At 33.8% G+C, this 20,461-nt stretch overlaps 1 protein-coding gene across 13 annotated transcripts in view; it reads left to right on the top strand.

Annotated features, from left to right (window-relative positions):
- Positions 1–20,461, top strand: part of LOC126838181 (uncharacterized) — a 160,773-nt gene that overhangs the window by 124,324 nt on the left and 15,988 nt on the right. For 3 of the 13 annotated variants that reach the window (XM_050572355.1, XM_050572356.1, XM_050572357.1), the window contains 4 exons: positions 5,207–5,401; positions 10,647–10,934; positions 16,168–16,233; positions 18,581–18,733. In XM_050572355.1, the coding sequence (XP_050428312.1) occupies positions 5,207–5,401; positions 10,647–10,934; positions 16,168–16,233; positions 18,581–18,733 (702 nt within the window). Of the gene's footprint in view, positions 1–5,206; positions 5,402–10,646; positions 10,935–14,196; positions 14,350–14,660; positions 15,471–16,167; positions 16,234–18,580; positions 18,734–20,461 lie in introns of those variants that run through there. The other 10 variants (XM_050572358.1, XM_050572359.1, XM_050572361.1 and 7 more) reach the window with 8 other exon arrangements.

Raw genomic sequence — 20,461 nt, forward strand, 5'->3', positions numbered from 1 at the left:
GGAATTAAATGAAAAATATATTTTATTTATTTATTTCGTTATTTTTTTTTATAACATAAACGTTTTTAATTTGTGTCGACATTAAAAAAAGTAGTTTAGCGTAGTTTTTTGAACAAATTTTGAAAGTTCAAAGTAAAATTCAATTTACACGATAGGTATATTTTCTTTTAGGTAATTCAATACTTTACCGTTATATCTCGAGCTTTTGTCAGTGGCGACTGAAAAGGTTGGTCGTATCAAATGACTCGGCGGTGTTGTTGTTGTTGTTAAAGAATTCACTCTGTTTTTTTTTTTCCATCTGGCCCATCAAAAAAAAATCACCGAAATAAACTTCACTGTCCCGAAAAGTATTTTACACAGCAGACCGTGACGCTGGCGGTGGCACAATGATATTGGTTTGGTTTATTGCGTCGTTGTAAAACGTCGGATGTTGTATAATTTGTCTTCGTTTTTGGGAGGAAATATCGAAAAGTTCTTGACAAACAAAATGTATCCCGATAAACTCCAAACTGGTACCGCCATTAATACCGCTCGCCATTACAGCGTGATATTAAAACTTTTAGCTTAACGTTTACAATAATTGTCAGCTATTTTTTTTATATCCCACAGACTACAATAATTGTATAAAACTAATAAATTTTAACGCCTAGTACTCGGCAACGTAGCAATCAAGAAGGCGAGCGACAGTGTGACCACTTAAATAAACACTTTTTTTTTTACAAGTTGCACAACGCTGCACGGTATAATATCCTTCGCGTTATCAACTATACAGATCAATTTGAATTTCATACACAAATGTATATATATTATAAACTACATTGCTTAGTGTGTACATGCTGCCAATAAAAATAATTGAAGTTACCGTTTTCCGCCATCTTTGTGGGAATATTAGAACCTTATCACGTGTTTATAACTGTTATCACTGTTTATAACAATTACAAGATTAATTGATAGCGCAGAATCACAGATATACAAATTATTTTATACACTCATAAATCCCCCACAAATATCGTCGACGACTACTTCGATTCTTATCACTAGTTAACGGTCTAATTTATTATACATAAATTCATATGATAATATTATAATTGATAAGCAACGTGTTTTATGTATCACATGGTTGCTGTCAGTAGTGAAACAAATTTTTAAAAAGGCATCAGAGAAATGTAATTTCGTCATTCTGGCCACACTGCTCGTCGCCTTTTAGCTTACTTCATAATAATTTACCTATTGTGACCCCCCGGTGAGAGATACTTTGATTTGATTCATCGTCAGATATAAGAAAGGTACAAAGTATATAAATGTCCACCTTACAAGTTTGAGCGAAACAACTAATTACCGAGGATATAATGAACTCGAGAAGTGTTCATTTATAATTCCAATAAGGTGTATCATGCAACGAGCAACGAGTCAGGTGTGACAGCCAGAAGTCACTCCCACATTTGGACGTTATCCTTAATAATTAACAAAACCGTCTGGGAAATTAACTCTTGAAAAACGTCACGTGCCCGTTCACTTTTATATTTGTAAAACTTAGAGGCTTAACAATTTTTCCAAGCACAAAAAAAAAAAGAAAAAGAAATTCCAAAATATTTCTAGACAATAGAATAATTGTTATAACTAAAACTTGAGAGTAAAATGTATTGACTACAGCAAAACGTTTACAATAACTGCGTATTGTGGTTATTTAAGAGTATTTGCTTACTTAAATAACATGAATAACTAAATACATTTTTTTTTATTTATTGATATAATATTAAACAATAACTTATTAAAGTTCAAGTAAAAAAAAAAAAAAAAGTATGTAGATTTGCACTGAGTTATATTATACTGTAGTAGTTAAACATTTTAACATAATAAATAAGAAAAGTTAAAATATTAATTTTTTTTATACTTTTAAAACCATTTTCCTCGAAGAAACTAAAATTATTCAGGTTATTACACTGTCTGAGAATTCCGGTAATACATCAAATAGGAATTCCTTTTATCTGAAGGTTTATAATATCTGTATAACTGAAATTATTTGGTTTTATTAAATAATTTCACTTGAGATTTTTGGAAAATCCTAAATATTTTCTGTACATTAAACAGTTTTGCTAAATTTGATAAATATGAGATATCTGACTACTTTGTAGTGATCCTGTTGTGGCTGCAATACGATTAATTTAGTTGATATTCTAATTTTAATCATCATGTTATTTATTATCTATCTATTGAAATCTGTCAACGAGTAGTTATAAGAGAGAACACTGGAGATTGCCTGCCCCAAAGGCTTTGAATTTATTTATTATTAAATAGAATCGTAGACCGTGTAAAATACTTTTTTTATATCTGCATTGCACAAGACATCTATTGTGACAGGATTATTGGACAGCTCTAATAATATCGGAGTAAAGCAAATACAAGTTTGTTTTAGTCGAGTAATATTTTCTATATATTAACACAGATTAGATAAAATCAGATGATCACAATCCCTATTAAAGAAAGGGAATTAATGAAAGTGTAAACAAACCAAAGCCCAGATTTGTAGAACAATATCATTTCCAGAACGTGGTCACACTAAGCCGAGGAGGCACTGAACTCAGTACGTGGAACGCATAATATTCGGATTGAAAAATGTCCCAACCCGGGAGGCAGCCATTTTGTGTACCGTTTTCATGAAAAGTAAAAATTCTACGTTACTTTTCCATAATACTTGATAAAATGTTAGGTTAGTCGATAACAACATGATGACAACACCTTCATATATTTGATAAAACCGATTGCTAAGTGTACATGCCGCCAATAGAGATAATTGGAGATACCATTTTCCGCAATCTTTGTGGGAATTAGAACCTTATCACGTGTAAATATATTTTTAACAGTTATAAGTTAAGTTGGTAACACAAAATCATAGATATATAAATATTATTTTATACGCACTTAAATCTCACAAAAATGGCGGACTTCGAATTCCATTTTTATCACGGGTTAGTAGTACTGTAAACAAACGTCCTCAATTTCTTATCAATTCAGTACCGCAAAAATAGAGTTGCCTCGATTGGAAATGTCCTATCCGTGTTTTTATTATTTATGGGCATATATTATATACATAAATCATAGAAAAAACAATAAATATCATGGACAAAACAATGACTGTGACAAAATGGCGGCCTCCTACTAGTGAACAGTGCACCTTCTGATTTTTTTATCTAATCTGTGTTATATATTGAATATAAAACGTGCATTTACTTAACAGTACGTCGATTCGACCGCAATTATTGTATGCAAAAGGCCCGAGGCGGTGAATCAGTTACGGTAGGAAATTCCGCAAATTCTCGAATGGAACATTGCTGGCATTTCGGTTTCGCCGTCCAAATCCGAATATGTCATGGGCTCGGATACCTGCGGATTACCGAGCTATACGGAAATAGCTGCTGTGTACCTGCTACAGCTGCCATTTGTGTGGTTTCTTCGGGACACGTACGAATAATAATTGTCGGATGCGGATGTGTGTGTGTGTGCTTTTGGAAGACCGGGAGAGGCAAGGAGAGGGATTCGGGAGAAGGCATGTATATATATATATATATATTATGCATGTATCGAATTATTCCCTATTCGGTTCACGTAGTGTTTTATCCGGTGCTGCCGGCACAGACGACGGTGTAGGGCTAGGCGGTGTTGTTGTACATTGGAAGCCCCTAATCGAATCCAATTTGTGTGTGTGTACGGCCACACCGTCGTCGAAACTTGCGGAAGCCCCGAAAATCTAATTTGGTTGACGCTCTATCGTCGGTGGTTCCCCCTGTTCTCCTTTCTGCACGGTCTTGTTTGTGAAATATATACATTTTATTATCCACAGCTCTCGGTGTCAACACCGTGCCTGTCTTTGCGCCGCAGCCCTAAGACAAACTGAACGATAGAGATTTAAAAAATATATATATATATTCCAAAACGGATTCATTTTGCTCTGTCGTTCGCCTCTCTGGGAATTTCGGAATAAAGAGTAATAATAAAAAAAGATAAACTAACTAAATATACTAGCTTGTATGCAAGAGCGAAGTAAAAAGTAGGACTAAAACCAGTATGACCACATAAAGGAAAAAAAAGTCTTTATTGTTGAACAAATAAAACAACTAGGCATTGTTGTTAATTAATACAAATAAATAGCTAAAACTTATTTACAAATTAATAATAATAAATTTAATATTTTTTCAAATTTAAAAACGATATTTTTTCAAAATACTGTTATCATTTATATCTATCACCACGATATGTTGAACGATATTTATTTTCTTCTATCTTTGACAGACTGACTTAAGTCCTACTTTTTGCAACACACTATAGCCAACCCCTGACCTATTATGATGTAGAATTTAAATTGTCGAATAAGATTATTATTTAGGTTTTAATTAGTTAAATGTTACATAATATTGTATGTTATTGCTTTATGGTTTTTTCCCTTGGACACATCCGCATGTTATTACAAGTAGTTGTCTTCGGCGAATGTAGCAAAACGAGCGATCGGAAAATGCTGTTACTTTGCCGTTTAAAATTATTTTAATTATTCAATCAAAAAAAAAAAAAAATTATAAGTATTTGCGCAGTTCGCTTAGCCGGAAGTGTAATCGATTGTACCGTTTTGGAAAACAAAAAAGCTAACAAGTTTAATTAGTTTTTTTTTTCACTTAATTTAACGCCCCACCAGAGTGTCGTAATAAGTAAAATATTACGAAGTAAGCGAAAACGCCAGCTACCGTGTGACCAGAACAACGAAATTACATTTCTCCAGTTCATATTTTTTAATTGTTTCCCTACCACTACCATATGATACAAAACATATGATATTAGTGTTTATAATATTAACATGGATATATTATTGTTATTGGGCTGGATACAAGAATTTTGTGTTGCCATTTTCGGGTTAAACTTTCACATTCTGTTAGATTAGAGATAAGACATGGGTGATAAGGTATGCATGTTAAAAGATTAGATATATGTGATAAGAGACAAAATATAAGTGATAAGGGATAACATCCGTTATTAAGTTTGTAACAACTATGTTTTTTTTTGTCGTATGAAATTGGTGATACAGGGTGCGGTATTTATAAATTTCTATTTATAAGTTTTCATTCAAAGTGGTCACACCGTCGCTAGTCTTCTTGATTCTTCTTGGTTCGTTTTACCCAGTGTTAATATTATTGCATGTTTTTTGTAATTGTCACAGGGCACACCAGACAAGGTCTCAAATGTCGGGTGTGCAAGATGAACGTGCACTTGGACTGTCAGGAAAAAGTCACCACCCGTTGTCAGGTCAAGTCGCGGTTGTTGCGCCGGCAAAAGTCCACGTCGGAAATCGAAACCAAAATGGCCGCCATGAACGTGTCATCTTCGGCTTCGGCAGCAACAATGGACGACGAAGGTGAGCTTATCGAAACGCGTTGCTTTTAAATGTTTTAATCAAAATCTACATAACTCATCGTTGTCAAACGATTCTATAATTTTTCTTTACCATTATTATTATTATAGTTGTTTGGATAATAATTGCAGGACGTATATAGTATATAGTGCCGAGTGCCGTATCACGGGTGCTGGGCACAAAAAAAAAACAATATTGTGTATCTGTGTGTGTTTACACATTTACAACTATTGATATCTACACACACGGTTTTAATTAATTTTTTTTTCTCTAGTTTACGGTCTGAATAAAAAAAAAAAAAATTTTTTCAATAACTTTCTTTCACATTTTTTGAAATTTTCCGTTATATATTTATTTATTGAAACGTTAAATTTATTATTATTATTGTTTCGTTATTTATTTTTTAATATTATTTTTTTTTTTTTTTTTACACAAAAAAATTCAGCTTTCCAAAGTCGTCACGTGTACATACCATAATCACTATGTACATTGTTTAGGGTTGTAAATATATCGACGAAAAATATATATATATATATTATACATACTATTATTACAGACTTTTGTTTCACTTTTTATCTTTTTTTTATTTCATTTTTTTATTTATTTTAATTTTATATATATATATGTTTTTTCTTTTGTACAAAATCCATGCACGCTGTTCGGTTTGATTGATGTGTTTATTTATCTATACATATGTGAAAATCTATTGCATAGTCGATTAACATTGAACACATTTCATTTTTTTTTTTTTAAATAATCCAACGGCTGTAGTTTCATAATATAACATAATATCAGGATACAGCGCGATTAGAGCTTGATCACTAACACGAATAGATAACAAAGATATAGATAATAGATAATACAGTGTCTTATATACGAAGTTTCGTATACAGTTTGTTCACTGTGGTTTTTTTTAAACTTACAATTTTACTGTGTTTACATCTTTATCTTTAACTTGTACAAAAATAATAATTTGTTTGTTTTTCATAGTCGGTTAGGTAACCTAACATTTTTTTTATCATTCATCATGGAAAAGTAACGTAGCGGTTTTACTTTCCATGCAATTGTAAACAACATGGTGGCGCGTCCATTTCAGGTGCCAGTTATCAGTGTAGACGCCGCATGAATTAGTAGATCAATTATTGTGCAGTTATTTTGCATTATCGTTGTACAAACTCCTCTTATCAATCATAACTGACTGTGTTATCACGGATTAGATAATAATTTCTAATCTGTGATATTATTATAAAACGGCTATGCTCGAATCCGCGGTCACGCTGATTTCATTCCATTCCATTTCACGGTTTTTGTGTCTGTTGTATAAAACGTTTTATTAGTGGTGGAGTATAACATTTTTTTTTTCTTGAAAAGGTCAAACCATGTACGTCACCGTGTCTATTCTACGAACGCATTTCGACGGTGTATCTATCGATTTAATCTAAATAATTATAGTACTAGGAAATCCGGCCACAATTACATACATGTTTTTTCGCCAAACACATGTAGCTGCTGACTATCCGTTTAATGTTCCAAACGAGGCCACACGTGTGCGTGTGGGACAACCGTTCCGGGTCCTTCGCCATGTTTAGTTTCCACAACACCTAGGTTATGTTGTAAATTGATTTTTTTTCTTTTAACAGATAACAGTGTTTCAGAATTATTCCAAAAACGGTCAGTTTTATATTACGGTCGCAGAATCCAAATTTTATGTCAATTTGATGATGGCGTCTTAGAAATCCAACCCTTGCTGGAAATGGTTTGATTAGAAATTCCAACAAACGTTGATACGCCTAACCGACCATTTATGTTTTAAAAATTAGCTTTCCACACTAAAAAAAGTTTACTGTTGTATAGTATAAAAGAATTCGTTTGAAATACACATATTTTATGAAGGTAAAAATATGTTTTTTCGTCGTAGGACGGTATAAAAAACCGGCCCTTGACGTTGATGACGGTGTCTGTTCAGTTGGCAGTGGCGTGGAAAATAAATTCGCATGATATTCTGTTTTTTTCTTTCGATGAGCACTTCACCAACGTCGCATTGGAAAAACTACAGTAATTCTGTTAGCCGAAAACTTTCCGTGTCTTATGTACTTCTTTAAATCCGATAATCCGTATTCGAGTCAAGTTTTTTTTCCCACCTTCTCCCCGTCCGCAAAAGCCGTTGCTGTTGACAAAAATATGTCTATGGGCGACATAAGAGCACCCGATTTCTTTGTCGGATTTGTTTAAGTAGCGACAAGCCGACAAAGTACCGTAAACGGCAATCGTTAAACCGCGCCGCAGCCATATAAATAGATCAGACAAATGCAATTAGCCTGACAAGTTATACAGACAGACAGACAGGCGTTGATTGCAATACAATCCATATAGAAGATATGTGTTTTCACAAACACAGTAGCCAGAGTAGACATTTTTAGAAATCGCCAGGAAATGAATTCGAAAAAAAAATCGAAGTAGACGAAAATGTGAGTGAAAATAGTTTTCGAATGGAACATTTGTCAAAATGTTGAAACGTGTTGCTTATTTGTACTTCGCTTAAACATTCAGCCAACTACGATTATTACTGTTAATTTATTACCATTAGGGTTTAGGTAGCACATTTTTTATTCGTTATGATTTTTTAATTCGTTTCGATTATTTTCCAAATCGTTTGACACAAATGCCAAACAATAGAAAACGCGATGGCGTTATGAAGAATGATAAAATTCGGTTAAAAAAAACAATTAGGCTGTTGCGGTGATTTACGAGGTCGACGTATCGATTATTATTTTAACAAAAAAAAAAAGATTGACGGCTTGTCAAAACTTAACAAATCAGTTTTTGCAGTTGGTTTAAATTTATTATGTCCGTCAATAAAAATTTTTAAAAAAAACCAGGCTAGATAATTATTTAGCAAGACATTTCTCAAGACCGTCAATTCCGTTCAAGACATTTCTTATCTAAACTACCTTGTCATTAAATGGCGATAAAAAATAATTACATGCGAAAGGTAAACATTTCATTAAAAGTCCTTGAAGCGATGAAACGTTATCATATATTACACGGAATAACTAAATAAATTATACATAGTTCTATAGCTGGACAAACAGAGACAGATAGTATAAAACTACATATTATAGAGCTGTAACATAATATTATAATGTCTTGTACTCAGCGACGAAGCAATCAACAAGTCGAGCGACAGAATGACCGCAGAATAAATAATAGTGCACTTTTGAAAAAAAACAAAAAATGTAAATAAACTTTAACCATCTCAGATCAGTGTGACCAAATAATCAAAATAAAAATCCTTCTGTTTTACAGTGTGGTCAAAAGAAACCTCATCAGACATCTGTAATGTTATCACTATCAACCTTCGTTAATATTGATTACTTGTTATCAGTATTTCTTACTATTTATTATTCTTACTTTATTTATAAAAATAAATACATTTTTAAGTTTTTAAACACTGCACAATATCACCATTATCAAAACTATACAGATCAATAGATGAATAAAAATGATAACGTGATAGTATGATACAAACTCTGTCTCTAATCTTACTGAATGTGAAAGTGTAACACACAAAATTGGCAACATACAATTTTCTGTATCTAGCCTAATAACAAATCCGTTTTAATATTATAAAAAATGATAAGTCATATAGTTGCCATCACATGGTCGCAGTAGTGAAACACTTTAAAAAATATGAAGTAGAGAAATTTAATTTCGTTACTCTGGCCACACTGTGGCTCGCCCTTTTGCTAACTTCGTAATATTTTACTTATTCTGACTCTCTGGAGAAAACACAAGTCTTAGGTTTATTTTACCTAAGTACCTAGTAGTTAGCTGATCCAAATTTTGATAGGTACACTTCATTTCTTAAAAAAAAAACACATTTTATGAGATGTAAACACAGTATGACACAATAGTACTTTATCTTTAATATTTTATTTATACATAAAACATACACAGTGAACACTTGGTATAGGTAGTGTAAATTGTTACTTCGACTGATCATTAACTAATCATCTTCGTATCAGCCGGCCTGAATGTATGAACTATAAAAATTCTTAAAGGGAATAAGGTTTTGGCACAGAAAAAGGATGTCGCCCGGTTTATAGTGGCCATTAAGCTTTTACATCACAATCGGTAGTCTGGCCAGCTGTTGTGTATTTTACATCAAATCACCGTTGTAAAACTTGCACATTTATTGACCTTAAAAACAACAGTCGGTAGTGTGGCATAGGAAATATGGACCGAACACGTGTCAACTCGCACTAGCTTGTCATGAATTATAATAGGTGACTCGTCAAACGAGACGATATCAATTTTACCAATATTGATAATGTTATCTGATAAAACTTTATTGTATTAAACAAAAAACCGACTACAGTTTGGCTCACATAAAATACGGTCCTCGTTTTGAATGAGCATAAAAACAAAATTCCTTTTTTACATTCTCTATTTCACTCTACACTAGTACAATAAAAAAAATCACAATTTTTTTCAAATACAGTCTTTTCTTGTAATTTAAATTCACAATATTATAAATTATAAATATTTAAACGATTCCAATGCGATTTTACCTAAACCACAAACCGTCGTGTGAACTAATAAAGTCATAATAGTATTATATATAATAATAACCGACTGTGCTACGGTAGATGTACCTAGCAGTAGTAGATATACCTATAACCAGAGTACTTACTTACATTTTGTGTGTACCTATAAATTAGTATATTATATTTTACTCTACATCCATTGTCAGCTGAAAGCGTACAACATATTATAATCATATTTTTTCTTATGATTTGTTCTGTTTTTTTTTTTTTTTTTTGTAGATATAATATATTTACTCGAGTTAGATGTGTTTATTATTATTATATGTACATACTGACGTGTGGAGTTTTCGAACTGTTTGTTTTACACAGAATGGTGTGAAAAAATGCACAAAACCAAAAACAAAAAAAAAACAAAAAAAAAAAAGAAATTTAAAAACCTTTTGAGAAAAAAAAACCGATTTTTTTTCAAACGATTTTTGGATTTTAGTTTATACATTTTTTTTGATTATATATATACATATTAATATTTTATACTTACATTTCTCTACAACCATATTACACTGAATACATTTTTACATTTTATTTTATTTTTTTTTGTAATACGTTTCGTCTTTGTGGTCCGTGTGGTGTTTGGCAGACATTTTTTTTTTTTTGGTTTTGGTGTTTTTTTTTTTTTGTTCTTTCTCAACCCGTATGCGCAGTAATATCCGGTGCGGACGGCGGTGGTGGTGGTGTTGCCGGCGGCGGCGGTGGTCAGCAGCCTCAGACCGAACAGGTGGACCAGGTGTACCAGGTGTTGAAGCAGGCCGGCGAAATCCGGACATCGCCGAGGGCCAGCGGCGGCGGCGGCGGCCGGCAGCAACCCATTGTCGGGCCGCCGGCCGAACCCAGATCCCAACACCACCAACAGCACGCGCCCAACAGTTTAGGTAGACCGAGCATCGCGGCCACGTTGAACGTCACGTCACCGCCAATCGCGTCCAGCTCAGGTCTGCACGACCACCATTGTGTGTTGTCGACAACCATTGTTTTTTCATTTTTCAACTTTTTTTTTTTATTATTATCGTCATGCATGCGTAGTGTGTGCGTAGTGTGTTTGTGTTGCTTGTGCTTGTTGCTCGTGTTGTGTTAAAAAAAAAATTATTAATTAATTATCGCACTCTCTTTCTCACTTTCTCTCTCTCTCACTCTCTCTTTCTCTCTATTTCTGATCACTTTCGCCTATATCTATATTGTATACGTACTATATCATTATGTTACGCGTTAACGTATTATACTGCGTCACGACGCAAAGCGTATATTAATTGTACCCCGTTACAACCCAATGACCCTTCCCCCCCACTTTTTTAATCTCATTTCTCTGGCCATTATGATAATCATTTAGCGGGTATAATACGTTGACAAAGGGGCGCGGCTGTATATATATATACAGGGTGTTCAATAAGCTCATTTCACGTTTGAAACTTTAGTGGGAAAAAACCCAAACTTATCGAACACTCTATAAACAATATTGCGGTATACTATAATATATACCTGTATTTCATTCTGCTATCACAAAAAAATGTTACATATGCGTCTCTATCAATTTTACGTGTGAACGTCTATAAAAAAAAAAAACATTTTAAAAAATATTACTTTCATCTCCAAGTGTTGTTCTTGGTTGTTGTATTTTTTTTTTTTTTTTCGTCAGCCACCAAACTCCTCATCGTCTCCAAACCGTTTCCAGGTATGAACTTATACTTGTGTCTCGTGTCTCTCTCGCCCTATCCCGTTCTAAATACATTTACATTTAAACATTCGTTACGATATTATAATATGTATGTGTAGTGAAAATATTATGTGACTTATGTATATTAAACTAACCGCATCCACTCGGATCAACCGGCGCCGGACATGATACTTATTACCCCTCACGTTCATCCTCTCTCGTTATCTACACTTTTTTTGTTTTGCGTTTTACTATTTACATACACTTACTACGATATGTTACATACAGGGTGTTTCAAAAAGAATGCTGGGGTTTCAAACGGCTGTGGGTTGTCAAGTGTAATTCAGTTACCACTTTGAAACATCTAGGGACAGAGACATCTAGTGACAGTCATTCGAAACTTGTCAACTCCTCCATTTTTCTTTTAAGCCCTACCACAGTGCTGTAAGTCCAATACTTCACAACCCACAGCCGTTTGAAACCCCACCGTTCTTTTTGAAACACCCTGCATTATTAAATAAATATAATACATATATACACTTGTAAATAACAACTATAAAGTATCATTATTAACATATATATATATATATATATATGTTTTTTTATATTATTATATACCTACATGTATCATACATATTACATATTATACATTTTTTTTTCTGCTTGCTGTACATAATAATCGAAATAAACAAAAGCGCTTTTATTTTATTACTTACCTACCTCTATACATATTAAAAATATTATATATATATATATGTTATGTTTTTTATACACAATTTTTTTTTTTTTTTTTCATAAAAGTTGCATGTTATCGCTTCTCGACTTTGGGCAAGCTGAACTTTTATACATACAAACAGTGATATATAAAATTTCGAATTACACTATACTATATGTATTGTAATGTTTTCGTTATTTAACACGCGGTAATCGTGTACGGCATATAAATGTACACAAATTCCTACAAATATATTATAATATATATATATGTTGTACATCGGTCAGAGTATTATGTATTAATAATGATTATTTTTTTTTTTTACATTTTATACAATATTATAACGATTCTCATACGGCCCGGTACCTCTTAGGCGGCACTTAAACGTAATGCGTATGAGTGTATAATATATTACTGTGTATTAAAATCGAATGTCGCCCTAAAGTCAATATATATCAATATATCCTTCTCTTTCGTCCCTACTATTTGGACTGGGCCACTCTTGTCCTAAGCTTCCATTTGACAGAGACCTGATATAATTTTCAATCGCATCCCCAACCACCTCGTTTACACTTATAGGGTATCCTAATCTAACCCATAGAAATTACAGACTTTCGATAGAGGTACTATGCAAATCTGTATTATGAACAATATTTAATTTAATCAATTCTGTTTAACGAGCAAAACCAAAGCCGTCAATGTTGTATTCTCTGAACGTTATTCTTTTTAACGTGGGTGTGTTTTACCGCTGGGTGTCATTCCAAAATTTGCTTTCCATGTATCACGATTAGACTCTGATAGGGGCTCTGTCAGTTTGGGAATTTGAGAGTACCAGGGCCCTATTCCGAATTTGCTTGGGACATGGAAAAACATGCTATTACATGGAGCGCGTATAGCCTATAGTCGACTACCATTTTGTGAACAGTTATCGTTTTTTCCATGATATTTATTCTAATATATATGATCATCATGCTCAGATATATATATATATATATATATATATAATAAACTACATTGTCAAGTGTACATGCCACCAATGGCGATAATTATGAAGTTACCATTTTCCGCCATATTTTTCCTAAATTAGAACCTTATCACATGTTTATAACTGTTATCACTGTTTATAACAACGTTGATAACATATAATCACATATATATATAATACCCACAAATATGGCGGACGTCGACTTCAATTCCTATCACTAGTTAGCAATATAGTTTATTATATATGACACTATAACTGTAACTGCTCATGAAAATGTCCACTGGCAGGAGGCTGCAATTTTGTGAACGGTTATTGTTTTTTCCGTGGGATTTATCGAATTTACGACGGAGATGTCATCTTGTTATCAAAGGGAGGATACTGATAAAAATTAACACGGTAAACTTATCACACAAAAACGCGTCGGCCATCTTCCAAATGTGTAATGCCATAATAAATATTATATCTATATACATTATTATTTTTAGTCGTACATAGATATAATTTATTACGATTAGGCACGATATTGGAACACGGCCGTCACTTTTTTGTTTACATTGTCAAGTAGCGACCATTCTGCCTTCTATCTATTCTGTGTAGTATTTTTACTTTCCATGAAATCTCTACACAAAATGGCTGCCTCCCCACGCGGTCCACAAATCGAGTTCGGTTACGCCTACACAATATGTAATATATTATACACTCGTATACACTTATTAGGTATAGTAGGTATATTGATAAAAAAATGTACCATTTATAATAATTATTAAATATCATACCATGTATTCGACACGCCCATTGCGGATATATATTCTGATTTCGCGCACCGTGTGTGTCCTATCCTAGCGGAATCACACGTCGTCGGCACGTCTTCGACCTCCTGCAGACTCCCAGAATCGGCAGCGCCCAGAAGGCGGAGACTGTTCGGCGGCGTCAAGAGCTTTACCATGTTCGGTGGCAGGTCCCAAACACAAGGCCGGTCGATATCGTTACCCGAAAGTACGGATATTGGTTTTTTTTTTCTTTTTTTTTTTTCTTTTTCTTACATATTTTATTCTTCATTCATGCGTGACATCAAAATCCAGTTCTGTTTTTTTTCCCTACCTATAAAGTTACAAACAACAATATCGCTACCGTTCTTATAATATTCTTTATTATTTACTTGTATTGTTATTATTTTTTTTTCACATACCGTTCTTATTCCCTTGAGGTTTTTTTTTTATGATTTTTACTTTATTTTTTTTTTCATTTTTTTTTCTCCTCGTTCGCCCCGCACTCGCTTGCCCTGTCGCCCTGTCAAAACAGAGCAGGTCAGGTACGCGGCCGGCACCAGACCGTTCGGGCAGCCTTTAGAGTTGCCCAGCCACGCCCAAGACGACGGCGACCAACGGGACCAACAGGCCGGACGTCGGCGGAGCTTGATGGCCGGAGCCGTCTTGGCGGCCAAGAAGAATTTCTATTTCAAAAAATGACATTAACCGTGTCGTCTACACATCCCTTATATTTATTATTATTATTATTTTCCTATATTAATAACCCACCAAAATTACTTTTCCAAAAAAAACCTTTATATTATACATATTTATTGTCACAATTTATAACGTTATCATTATTATTATATCATCATCATCATTATTATGATATTCTCTTATTATTATTGATGTGTTGTTGTTATTATTATTATTATTTTTTAGATTTTTAAGAGAAAATTGTTTATATATTTCCTATAATATCACGGCGTAAAAATAACGACCGAAATACTTGTAAGCGACTGTGACCGACGACGATAAGAGCTGATTGTACAATCACAGATTAGATAGCACCGGATGGTGCGCTTTGCAAATTCAGCGATGCTCAGGTCTGAATTGAGGAGGGTTTTGGTTTTGCTTAAATGGAAAGTGCACCAAACCATCTGGTTTTGTCTAATCTGTGGTAAAATCATGAAATTAATACTTTGTCATTTACTTTAACGGATAAACTGAAACAGTTGATAGATTCCGGACTTCGGGAAGCTCTATTCGTCCACAAGCGATTACAGGTCGTATGGCGTGCATTTCGGTCGATTCCTTTTACTAATAAATGTATTATTATTCGACACAACTATATATATATATATATATATATGTATGTATGTATGTATTTATTTAAGTATGTATATACATATATATATATATATATATATATATATATATATATTACATGTATAAATACTTTTTTAATGGTTTTCTATTCTTCTTGCACCTTCTCGACGAACCCTTGCTTTTTCTCTGCTATACTTCTAATAAACCTACGATTCGATTATCTTCAATCTTTTTCGAATTCTTCGTTTACTATTAGTCTATATACACTACCTCTACCTATTACTATATTGATATTTCATATTGTTCACACGTAGATAAAGACAATGGCTGTGATCATTTGACAATATTATTATTGTCACGTGATGTTTATACGACCGTTTTTGTTTTTTTCAATTTTTTTTTTTTACTTTATAAGTCCTGTTATACCTGTTATATTATCTTCGAGACGTGGCACGGTAGAGTTTTATGGTTTTTATTTTTTTTCATTTGTAGGCCGTAAAAATGGCATCGCAATATTATTGTGACCTATTCAATAATGATCATCATACATGTTGTCATGACGAGCATGTCGTCCCCGAATCGCCCTCATCTCCAATATAATATTAATAATATAATACCACTGGGTGTCTACCAAGCTTGTTATTGTTTAATTCAACATTGTACTTAATTTGTTTTTCTCTTAAATTCACCTGTTATACCGTTTTTTGTTTGTTTTTTTTTTTCTATACATACGAAGGCCAGACCACCGGCTATTCTTCTCCCGGACAGGACAAGTATTTCTGGACTCGATCAGTCCCTACCGGTCTGTACTTAGAAACATAATATACAATTTATACTAGTGCTATAATAACGATAAACGTGTATATATTATATACATACATAAGTACCTAGTCTGATGATCAGTTTAGTCGTAGAACAGGCGTTTGCAGCACCGTTTAGAACGAAACATCCATGTTATGTGCACCGACGCAAGTACTGTCCTAGGCCAGTTTCGATTAATTAACGATAATTTTTCAATAAATCTTTAGACAATAGCTAGTCGTCCGTAGACAAATTTCGCCAAAGTCCGACGACCCGGTCGGGTCAAACAACCTTAAATCGATCGGGGAAAAAATATCCGTTTGAGGTTTTTTTATGTTTGAATAATTAAACTGCCCATCAAACTGTCACGTGCACGTTTTCAAAGCTCGGTTCAGACACAATAATTGATTGTTACACAAACACACATTTTTCCCGTTACCGAGCGACTCGTGTTATTGCACCTTGTCAGCCTTTGTCGTTTCCAAGTCCGTCGCAGCAAAATAAAGTGTGACCATCGCCCCAAACATAACAATTATACATTATTATTAGCTTATGTGTACGAGAATTATCTAGAGAAAAAAAAAGCAATCATACTGAAGAAAAAAATAGTTGTATTGCTTCTTTTTTTTTTTGTGCCATGTGTCATTTTGCTATACACATACCATTCCATTTGCAATTTTCATCACACGACGAAAGCACGTTATTTCGAGTAATCCTCTAGTGACAACTTGGAGTCTACCACCCCAAACATACCCGCACCGGTTTCTGGTCTAACCGATCGATTCCATTGCAGACACCTAAAGCTGTCACATACATACATACATATTATATAAAAGTGTGTGTGTGTGTCTGTATGTGTGTATTTCAATTTATTATCCGAGTGTCAGCGATTACAAATGTCATCGGCCCCGCTGGGTCTTACATTCTTTCCTTTCTTTTTGTTCAATGAGAAAAGCTTTTTTTTTCCTATTCATTTATTATTATTATGTTATGCTTGACGCGGCGCTACGATCCGCGTTGTCCGACTGAACACACTTTAAACCAGCTGGAAAATTACTGGGCTTTTCTAACATTAGGTATATCGCATTTATAAGCTCATCAGTGTTATGCCCCCCCCCCCCCCGGTGATCTCGATCCACTCTATTTTAACACCACTGTCGTTTTGTGATTGTCAAAATCGTATAGTCGTACAGACTGCAGCTGTGTTTTGGTCTGACTCTACAGTAACGTTTGCATGCTGCATATATACTATATCAAATTATACTTGTTATAATTATTGTATTGTTTAGTAAACGCATGTACACTGTATTACATATTATATTAATATTATAAATATATACATAGCTTAGACGCAAAGAAAAACAATAACCACGAGTAAAACTGCAAAGCGAGAGAACCGATAAACCCAACAGATTTTTTTTTTATGCTTAAAGCGAAATATCTATTCGATATGATAAATATTCAATATTTAGTAGCGTGTCTTGTGTGAATCATAAACAAAATACACTATTCGAACAAACACAACGAATGCCACATTACTTGTTACTCAGGCAGAGGACTTGTAGCTCTAAAAAAACACTAAATATGCAAACACTTATGCGCTTAAAAACCCTAAAATATGCATTAAAACATTTTTTTAGCGATTTAGTTAAACAAACAATTTACTTAAAAAACATTTAAAATGAGAAAAACTATTACTGACTAAATTAAACTATATGTATATGCTATACTATGAGTCCACGACCAATAAGTGAATAAAAACATTGATTTAATGAAACATTTACTATTTATTGACTTAATTATACTGTAATTAATGTAAAATTTATTAAAGACAGGTATATTGATTAATTTATTTTTTTATTTTTATAATTTGATGTTCATTCTTCTGACCTTAAAAAAATGACCAATATTTTAAAAACATTTTACTGATTATTGTTTTGATAAATTATTTTTTAAGAAAAAGTTCGAAAAAGCATGTATAACTTAAAAATGTCTCAAGAAGCGAAAAAAGACCTAAATATGCAAAATGTACAGATTCGGCTTTGTCATGGACATAAAACAAATTTCTTTATGGTTGTTCTTTTTTTACGGTTGCGCAAAACAAAAATATGCAAATGCTAGAAGTCCTCTGCCATTACTCATTGCTCAGGCGATAAGCTTCTAAGACCCCCGAACCGTCCGTTATTTTAAATTATCTAAAATGATGTTACGGGATACACGAACCGGAAGTAGGATGAAGCGGGATCCGGTTCTCTCGCCCGGCCGTTTGCTCGTGGTCAACCTGATGACCGTGTTTCCCTCCCGTCTCTCTGACCACGGGTTGCCCGCCCGTGTGTGAACATTTACAGCTCCGCACAGTCCGCGGCGGCCGAAACTCAACTCGCGCATGAAGAGCTTCTCCCTGGACTCGTCGGACACGGCAGAGCAAGCGCAACGGCGACGTATGGGCGGCCAACAGATGGAATGCCATTCCAACCCGTCGTCCTCGTCCAGATTGCAATGTACGTATTACCATCGCCCCATCGTTCACCGGACAACCCTGCACCGACTTTGGAAAACCCTCACACGCCCACACCCCACACTCCTCTCCCACTCCTCCTCTTTTCGCGTCCTAAACGTCACTAAACACATGTTTATTGTCGACCCCGTTAAAAGAGCGGGTCATTGAGCCCAATTCGCACCGGTTTGTCACGTCACGTCACGTCATGTCACGTCACGCCGTGCAGGTGTGAATTGGGCTTTGCCCAAAACAGCGTCTCAAGAGCGTGCGTACCGTTAATTAAATGTTTTTTTTTTCGCCTGTAGTTTAATCCAAACAGGCAAAATGCCCATTTATTTGATACTTGATAACGAGTTGATTGATAAGACGCTGCATGGTATTGTTATTGTTGTACGTTGGTCGTGTAAATTGATATTTGGTTTTGGAGGGGTAGAGTTGTATACGCGCGTTTGTTTGTGTGTGTGTGTTGGCCAAGAGTAAGCGGTATAGCGAATATATTATATTATACTGGTCGTGGTAGCATATTAATTGTTATTAAATTATATTATTATTGATTTTTTTTTTTTATGTTTTACCGAAGAGTCGGGAAAAAAAAATACCGGGGTGGTTTTGTTTGTAAGGTTTGGATTGTGACAGCATGAGAGTAACGAAAAAAAAACAAAAATGGGCGAGATAAACGAGTTGAATATTTTACTGCATGCTTGTTCGGACAATGGCTTTCTGCTCATATTTGAGCTGCAGAAACTGTATTATTATTATTATTTTTTTTTTATTATTGTTATTTGCAGCAGTTAATATAGATAGTAATAACAAGGGATAAAAACCATACCTAGTGATTTTCGTTTAGTATATAATATGTACATACATGATGATACCGAACAATCACGCGTAGGTCGGCATTGTATAGTGTTATGCATTCGTTTATTGTTTAATATATTTTAAGTATTGTTACCTGTAGGATACCGAGAACGTTAGATACGAAACATAATATGTATACATTTATAATAATGTGTATAAAAGCAAATTATTCAAACGCTTCGCTTGTGATAATAATTATCCGTAGGTACTTGAAAACCAATTAGATATATATACATATATTTATTTAAATGAAAGCAAGAGAGAGAGAGATAGTTTTGTAAAAATTGGAATGGAAGTAGCGCAGTAGAATATATATTATTATTTTATGGTATTGCAAGTAGTAGTCGGAAATAGAGCATCTGTGTGAGCTCGACATGGGCATGAGTACAAACAAACATGTTTTCAAAATACTTTTGTTTTTATAAATTTATCATTTTTCCGTTATTATTTTTGTTATTACTGTTGTATTATTATTCTTTTTGGTTTTTATTACAACCGTTCAACGACTGTGGGAGTATTAATATGTAATAAAATAAAAAATAAACAACACACTTTTTTTTAGGGGCAAGGCAATCTCGACTCTACCAATATACTTTTGCACTAAGGGCTGAAAAACATGTACCTCGAGTTTCTCGTAGGGTCATTTACACTATAGTATAATATGTGTACATAATGTGTTATTAAGATACATTAGGTACATTTAGGTACATACTGTACAACCACCACCAAAGTGCTATACAATTATTATCGTCGTTGTAATTGTTAATATATTATGTTGTTAACCCGTAAAAATTTGCATCGTCCATCGTTGTACATTATAATAATATACTGTTGTTCATCGCGTCATGTAACTGTTTCTCTGTCGTCGTTG

The sequence above is a fragment of the Adelges cooleyi genome, unplaced genomic scaffold (assembly GCF_023614345.1).
Source record: "Adelges cooleyi isolate 19-005CV unplaced genomic scaffold, UGA_ACOO_1.1 ACOO_flye_CR_arks_rails_tigmint_CR_PRNA_30, whole genome shotgun sequence".
NCBI lineage: Eukaryota > Metazoa > Arthropoda > Insecta > Hemiptera > Adelgidae > Adelges > Adelges cooleyi.